This window comes from Diplodia seriata (assembly GCF_021436955.1).
Source record: "Diplodia seriata strain FDS-637 chromosome Unknown scaffold_9, whole genome shotgun sequence".
In the NCBI taxonomy this organism is placed as follows: domain Eukaryota; kingdom Fungi; phylum Ascomycota; class Dothideomycetes; order Botryosphaeriales; family Botryosphaeriaceae; genus Diplodia; species Diplodia seriata.
The window spans coordinates 1191430-1199521 of NW_027117316.1; the positions used below are offsets into that span (position 1 = coordinate 1191430).

Here is an 8092-nt window from a genome sequence, read left to right on the forward strand (position 1 = left end):
CAGCAGCACAAGCTCCTCGTGTCGCCCTCCTTCCGCTCTTTTGTCTAGCGTTCTCCTCCCCCGAGCCGCAGCCCTTTAGCGAAACAGGCGCCCGGAGTCCGCACCACCGCGTTCCTCTCCATCCCCCCACAGCACACACGATGGCCTCCAAGGTGCGCCGCCGCGAGCCCCCCTGTCCTGCGAGCGACCCCAATGGCTGACCCCAACGCAGTTTCTCCGAGAATACAAGCTGGTGGTGGTCGGCGGCGGAGGCGTGGGTAAATCCTGCTTGACCATCCAGCTGATCCAGAGCCACTTCGTCGACGAGTACGACCCGACCATTGAAGGTGCGTTCCCCCCTTGTCCCGGCCTGCCGCCTTCTTGACTGACGCCCGGCTCGCAGACTCGTACCGCAAGCAGTGTGTCGTTGACGACGAGGTTGCCCTGCTCGATGTGCTTGATACCGCCGGCCAGGAGGAGTACTCGGCGATGCGCGAGCAGTACATGCGGACCGGCGAAGGCTTCCTGCTCGTCTACTCGATAACCTCGCGGCAGTCGTTTGAAGAAATCATGACCTTCCAGCAGCAGATCCTGCGTGTGAAGGACAAGGACTACTTCCCCATCATCGTTGTCGGCAACAAGTGCGATTTGGAGGCGGAGAGGCAGGTTTCGACACAAGGTTAGTCCCAAGTCTTCCCGCCCAAAGGGGGGCCCGAGCGCTGATCGTCACCGCTATTACCAGAGGGCCAAAACTTGGCAAAGCAATTCGGATGCAAGTTCGTTGAGACGTCGGCGAAATCCCGCATCAACGTCGACAACGCCTTCTACGACCTCGTCAGGGAGATCAGGAGATACAACAGGGAAATGTCGTCGTACGGCTCAGGCGCCCCTGCCGCTGGTGGCAACGGCCCCTCGGGCAAGATGGAGATGGACGGTGAGGCGGAGAGCAAAGGCTGCTGCTGCACTGTCATGTAAAAACGGCCCGCATGCGAAGCGCCGTCGTCACGTCGCACCGCTGATTTGGTTTGATTTGGGGTGAAAGAGTTGGGGCAGGTGAACAATATCCTTTTTGCATTGGCTGCCGCTGGGGAGATTTAATGATGTGGTAGCCGCCACAGGGTCATGGATGCATGCTTTTCAAAGCACTACTACCTTTTTATTCTACTTTCTGCCCGGAGCACGGTTGGGAGGAGAAGAGACGAGCGAAAATCCCCTTTTGACAGCACTCTTATTGGCAGTTTAACTTTGTTTAACTTTGTTTTACTTTGGCACGGACGGAAGGGATCACGAATGGTTTTTATCTCCCTTTCCTCTCTGTTACTTTTTTTCTTCTCACCCGCTTGTCTCTAATCCTTTTGGACCAGGCTCCAATGCCAAACTGCGGCTTAGCAAGCCCATTAGTCATTTTTTCTTCGTCCACAGGCGGGTTTCTTATGTGGCTCCCGCTTCTCTTTTTGTCTACCTTTTTCCTGTCTTCCTGGCTGCCCGGCACGCATGGATTCCCCTCGCTCTGGGAGTTGCTGCCCCAATTGTCGTCGAACGGGAGAAGGAGAGAAGGCATGGACGAACGGCCAACGACGACCAACGGCCGCCGAGTCGCTGCAAGCAGCGTCGAAAGGCGACATGTCGAGCATGAACAAGCAATGCCGGGCCTGCCCGGTTCTCTCCATTTGCACGGCAGGGATGACGGAGTTCAGATTTCCTTGTTTCTTTATTTTTTTTCCTCTTTCCTTGGGACTTTGTAAAAGCACGTTGTTCGCCACACACCAACACAGGCACACCCAGAGTTGCGAGCGTTGTTGTATTCCCCATCAAAGCATATTCCCTCCGACGCTTTCCTCTCAAACCATGGGTGTGTGGATTTGGCACCCTGTCTCGTCTCTACGTTGTGGGAGTTTGATGTTGTACCATCTGCGGCCGTTTGATAAGGTGTTTTTCCTTGGTAGTTGCTCGTGTTCTAGTTGTTACTTAGTGTGTTTTCGGTCGCTACCGCACAACCATATCACCAACCGTTATGTTAGACTAGTGCCAATTGAAGAATCAAACCAAAAAGCGAAGAGCCAATCCTGCACGCCCGACTCTGGCCGCTAGTTACGCCCTGTTCCTTCGTCCCTCGTCCGCCTCTCGTGACGTCCGCCCGAAGAACTTTCTTTTTTGTTCGTTTGCATTTCCCCCTGCTTTTCCAACGCTCTTCGGGTCGACTTGCTTTTTCGGCCATCTTTCCGAGGCACCTTGCAGGTTTCAACGACGTGTCTCAGCAGCTACGACGTCGTTCGCAACGCTCCTGCTTGCGTCATAGGTTCGTACGACCAACCGTTATTATTTTTTTCCTAACAACCCTTCCCTTCTCCTTTCCCGCTCAACGAGTAGACGAGCAAGAGCGGCGAAAAACCAAAAAGTGGCGTGTTTGACGGGGCGTGCCCCCTCCCCTTTCGTCACGAGACCTGGCCACACAGCGCACCCTTCTCCTTTCCTTCCATCCTTCAGCGGCCGAAACACGCAACAATCTACGCGGGGGTGATCATACTATCGGGGTTCCGGTTGCTCGGCTGTTTGCCAGCGCACTCTGCTCGACTACCGGTGACTTGGCACACAGACACATCCACACACAACAGACACACACCGACCCGAGTTTCGTCCTGCGTGGGGCGCTCTTTTCGGAGGGACGGAGAGGGGCTCGCGAAGGATGATCCTGAGGATTCAGAGCAAACCATTTTAACATTTCTTCTTGTTCGGCTGGCGAAGCAAATCATGGTCCTTATAATCTTGTTGGCTCGCCAATCTTTGTGTTTGGCTTCTTTCCCGCTCCCTTTCCTCGTGCGAGACAAGGCTGTGCATTATCATATTCCGTTGGTCTGTGTCTCGGTCTCATAGTCTTTCTAGCTTCCTTGCTCTCGACAGGTCGCGTAGACAGCGCTGTGGACCCTTCACGAAGCTTGCCGATGATGAAACAGTCCGCCGCCCCACAGGCCCGAGACGACAGATGCCATCCGGCTACAAAAGAAAGGAAGAGGGTGCGGGAGCGTGGCGGCGTTGCAGGAGCTCTGTGCTTCATGCCGTTTCAACCGTTTGCGGACAACGGCATGTGGAGAACACAACAATGTTAGCGCGTTGTTTTCCGGTCGACTATGGCTCGGCTCGACGAATGGAAATGGTTCTTCGGCGTTCAAGTACGTGCGGCTAGTCCTCCTTCTCGACGGCCTGCGTCGCGTCGCGTCGGAGGGGAAGAGACAGGCTGGTGGTTCCGTGGATTCGGTAAGCCAACGCGGGGCGAGACAGTTGTTTCTGCAAGTGAACGATGGGTCGGGTCCTGCGTGGCGCCGCCCGGGTATGGTGGCTTTGGACCGGGACCGGGACCGAGGCCGCGACCGCGACGTTTGGCGCCTGACGTCAGGATAAGAACCGTTTCCGGGGCCGTTTCTGGTGTGGTTGCACAAGCAGCCGGCGCCAGTCGTAGTGCGCCTGGGCGCCCTTTGCTTCCCGCGCGGTTGCCCCGAAGCGGAGCTGCGGTGGCCCAATAGAGGCCGAGCGTGCTAATGTAGCTAACGTATCTCATCACGCGCGAGAGAGTAGCTGATCTATCGATTATTGTGTTAATCATTGCGGGGTTGCTCGTGGATGATTGGGCTATTGCGAGGTCTAACAAACCTCGAATTATGTCGGCGAGCTTTACTTATGCTGTGGCGTCTTGATACTTTTTTTCCTTCGTTCCCCATCTTGGGTTTCGGAACCTTGACGTGACCTTTCCAATATTGGTCGCCGATAACCATCTCCGGGAAGTCTAAAAGATTGAGAATTTCTACTCATTGGCCAATATTCCTCTGAGCACACACGTCATCTCGAGAACTCGACCAGACGGCACCGCGTAGTCCATCGGGCTGGTATTACAAATAGATTCAGAGGGACGCGTATCAAAGAGCAGCTTGTATAGTATCAAGTCATATGCTGGTATCCTCTCAAGGTTAGGGAAAGCAGTCCTCTCAACCGACAATGGTAGTTTGCAATCAACACTCTTGTCAACACGGACCGGAATCACTTCACGAATTCCACTTTGTAGCACACACGCTTTCACCACAATTACGGTAACTAGCAATGGAATGCACGTAAGACCGGTCTTGTCAGTAAAATTTTGTTTAGATGAACACGAGCTCTCTCCGCAGTCATTGTTGTCATCGTTATCATCGGTAGCTGAATCCATTATCCGGCCGCAAAAGTGAGGCTTGAATGCGCACATTTACTTTCACTGGATTCAACCACCTATACAAACATGGTATGATACCTCTACGAGGAAGATGCGGGTGGGCTTGATTCTTTGTCACCTGCTGCGACACTGTGTTGACACCTGAGACCGATGACAACAGCAGGCAATGGGGCTAGCGGAAGACATCTACGACCGACGAGTTAACGCATCAAGACTAATGATTTGTTACAAGAGATTGCCATGTTCTTCTGTCTGGGCAACAACATTGGGCTAGATTCACGACCACGTTCAAGCCTGGGGGACCAATGTCAAACGAAGAATCGTCGCTCACCATGAACGGGAACCGGGGAAGCGTGAAAGGAACAATATGACGTCAGTCAAGCATTCTAGCAAACAAGGCTACGTAAGCACGCCCGGGGTTCACCGGTTCACCCCAGATCGCACAAGCTTCCAGCTTTCAAAATCATAGACGGCCGTTACTCAAGCAGCATTAAGGTTTCAAGCTTGACTGGAAACGACAGGGTTCAAGGGCGGAGCCAAAAGCGGCGCCGGCGTTGCTGCACCTTGCCCTTGCATGAGTACCCTATCCTTACCGTCCTGCAGAACCTCCTTATTCGCACGAACCAGGTACAATCGATTCGTCACGCTACTCTCCGCAGTGACCATGCCGCGTCCTCAGAATTGGCATGAAAGGAAACCCACAGATTACCGAGACAAATACGCAGAACCAAAGGAAATCAATATTAGCATCTCTTTAAGAAGCGGACGCAATCCCGTTCCCGCTCCGCCATCGTTTTCGCTGATTCTTTGATAGGCTGCCGGATGCATATGTACAGTCTACCATTGTAACCGTGGGAGTGCCATTCATGCAAGAAAGAGGTGTAATTTCTTCGTAATGGAAAACGCGCCTTCCCGAACGCTTTTTCTACTCGTATAAGCAAGGGCACAGAACTAGAGGAAGTAGTCGGGCGTCCTGCGCGACACCATCGGCTCGCCAGCTCTCGGGCACGGGTCGAACTGGAGGCTGTGAAGAAGTTAGAAAGAGCATTGCCGAGTGTGGGTGGAGAGACTTACAAGGTGTACTTCAGATGCTCATCAATCTCCATGATGGCGGCCTGGTTACCGCATCTGTAGCAGTAGTTGGGTGCTAGATCTGAGTCAGCATGATTGTGGTCGCTAATGCTGCCGTGGACTCCGTACCTGAGAAGATGGTCACGACGTTCCTATCCTGGGACCAGTTGTAACCCTCCATGACCAGCTGATGGGCGCGCGCCACGAGCGTGAGACCGTTGTTGTGGTTGAACGCCTCCGAGATATCCTGGCCGAAGGTGTAACCCGCACCTCTTGGCGAGATTCCCCAGCCACACCTGTCGTCGGGGTCGGACCAGAGAAGGTCGCACATAGGACCCTCGTGAGGCACCTCTTGTATCCTGTCCAGCGCGCGGATGTTGTCGAGCGTGTCGATGCTAGGAGAGAGACCGCCGTGGAGACAGAAGATCTGGCCGTCGATGAGAGCGGTGAGGGGGAGGTAGTCAAAGAGGTCGGTGAAATACTTCCAGACATTGGCGTTTCCGTACTTGCGCAAGCACTCGTCGTAGAAGCCGTAGACCTGGGTAATCTGGCGGGACTCGTGGTTGCCACGCAGGATGGTGATGCGTTGGGGGTAGCGGATCTTGAGCGCAACAAGGAGGGTCACCGTCTCGACGGAGAAGTAGCCACGGTCGACATAGTCGCCTGCATCAATGAGCAACGGCCAGCAGCGTGCAAGCGACGGGATGCGTACCCATGAACAAGTAGTTGGTGTCGGGGTTGGGGCCTCCGATCTTGAACAGCTCCATCAAGTCGTGGAACTGGCCGTGGATGTCGCCGCACACAGTGACGGGGCATTTCTGACAGCAAGGTGAGTAATTGGGTGCCGGGCGCGAGGGCACAGCAGTCACTTACCACGGGTTGGACGTTGGACTCGTCCTGAAGCACCTCACGGGCCTGGACGCACCACGTCAGCTCCTGTCGGATGCGCGCCCGCTGGCGAGCGGACGGGCTGTAGTGGGTCAAAGAGTCGGGGTACCTTATCACAGAGTCGCTGGACGTCCTCTTCCTTGAGCTGCTTGCAGCTCATCAGGCTCTCGATCCATCCATCCAGCGTGGGGATGGTGGTGGGTTCGGACTTGAGGGAGGACAGCTGGCTGGGCTCGGGCAGCTTTCCGACGTCCTCCATGTTGGTGTCCATGGTGCTCTAGGGTGTGGGGGGTGTGGGAGATGCGGCAGTCTTTGAAGAAGAGCTGGTCGCGAGCGGGTTGCAGTCGCAGCCCGGATTAGGAAGAAATGACGTCCAGGTCGGGCTGGTGTTTCGGGAGGGGCACGTGGGGGGAGGCGAGAGAAGCGGATGGAGGCGTCGGCGAGGCGTTCGGGGAGTGAGGTGAGTGGGCTCTCGGCGGAGCTGGGGTATCTCGAGTCGGAGCGGGCCTTGGGATGAGGTCGAGGGGAGCGGCGGGCGTGGTGTCGGCGTGCGTGCAGCGCCCAGGCTTGTCTGTTTGGAGCGCGACGCAAATCACGCTTGCCTGCCAAGCCTGGATGAGCCGCCGCAACGATTTTCCGGGGCGCCGCTGAAGCAAACCTAGGTAGATGGAAGCCAGCTGCCAACCACTTGCACACCGTCCCGTCCACACTGCCACCCGCTCCTGCTCGGCTTTTCTCGCTGTGCCTGGCGCTCTCCTCGCCCAGGCGACCGCCCTGGCCCGCCATTACCATGGCCGCCTCCCAATCCTGCGCTTCCAGCTATCCAATGGCCTAGCGCAGACCCGACGCATGCTCCTGATAAGCGCGACATGCAGGCCAGAATTTAGGCTCCAAGATGCACACTCGCAGCACTCAACACCAGGCGGCATGTGGGCGCGGGCTCGGGCTTTAGTTTTCACCCCACCTCCCCTCGGACTTAGGACGTAGGCTAGCACGCCGATGCCGCAACACTCACCAGTGCTCCGATTACGACATATCCGATGCCGATGCCGAACCCCGCGGACCGCCAGGACACGCTGTTGCCTTGCAGTACAAGTATAAATCTCGGAGTCTCCGCTGATGTCGCGTCGCAGAACCCGCCTTTGCAACTGCCTCTCGCGTCTCCATCGTCACGTCCCCACCCATTACACATCCAACATGTCCGGCGACAAGTATGCGTATGGCTCTTTCGGCTCGTGGGAGCCCGTCGACAACTACACTTCATCGCATCTCGACGCACGCCTTGGGCCTTCGCTGACCGACGCCCTCGATCATGCCGAGAAGAACTCGCAAGCCAAGGGATTGCCCGACATTGCCGTCTCTCGCCCACAGGGGAAATTCCTCATGCTGCAAGCCCGGCTACTGAGAGCGAAGCATGTTGTCGAAGGCGGCACTCTGGGCGGATACAGCTCCATTTGGTTTGCCCATGCCAGCCCGGATATCAAGGTCACCACCATCGAGGTCGACGAACACCATGCCGCTGTTGCTCGCGAAAACCACAAGTTTGCCGGCGTCGATGACCGGGTTGAAGTGATCGTTGGTAGCGGCTCCGATGTCATGGCCAAGCTTGTCGAGGAAGTCAACCAGGGGAAAAGGGAGCGCTTTGGCCTCGCTTTCATCGACGCAGACAAGGAAAACAACTGGACTTACTTTGATCACGCTGCAAACATGTCCGTTCCTGGCGCTTGCCTAATCGTGGACAACGTTGTCAGACAGGGCGCCCTCGTCGATCCGGACTTCGCCAAAGCCAACAGCAGAGTTGCGGGCTGCAGGCTACTCGTCGAGAAGGTCGGACAAGACGAACGGACCGACGCAATGGTACTGCAGACGGTGGGCGAGAAGTCCTATGACGGTTTCCTCATAGCTGCTGTTCGGGACGATATCTTGGAGTATCTCAAGAGCAAGCAGATTTGA

The 8092-nt window shown here is 55.9% G+C and overlaps 3 protein-coding genes across 3 annotated transcripts; 2 read left to right on the plus strand and 1 right to left on the minus strand.

The window, feature by feature from the left end:
- Positions 1 to 140: 140 nt before the first annotated feature.
- ras1 lies at positions 141 to 954 on the plus strand (the record flags this gene model as incomplete). Its single annotated transcript, XM_066780200.1, has 4 exons — positions 141 to 152; positions 212 to 326; positions 383 to 658; positions 722 to 954. The coding sequence occupies 4 exons, from the start codon at positions 141 to 143 to the stop codon at positions 952 to 954; spliced, it is 636 nt and encodes a 211-aa protein (XP_066629429.1).
- Positions 955 to 5131: 4177 nt separating this feature from the next.
- PPH1 (Serine/threonine-protein phosphatase PP2A catalytic subunit) lies at positions 5132 to 6410 on the minus strand (the record flags this gene model as incomplete). Its single annotated transcript, XM_066780201.1, has 6 exons — positions 5132 to 5204; positions 5255 to 5327; positions 5381 to 5914; positions 5964 to 6069; positions 6125 to 6166; positions 6249 to 6410. 6 exons carry the CDS (start codon positions 6408 to 6410, stop codon positions 5132 to 5134), a joined length of 990 nt encoding a protein of 329 aa, XP_066629430.1.
- Positions 6411 to 7336: 926 nt separating this feature from the next.
- Positions 7337 to 8092, plus strand: SLS55_008797 (uncharacterized protein; the record flags this gene model as incomplete). The annotated part of the gene is made up of 1 exon (XM_066780202.1): positions 7337 to 8092. One exon carries the CDS (start codon positions 7337 to 7339, stop codon positions 8090 to 8092), a length of 756 nt encoding a protein of 251 aa, XP_066629431.1.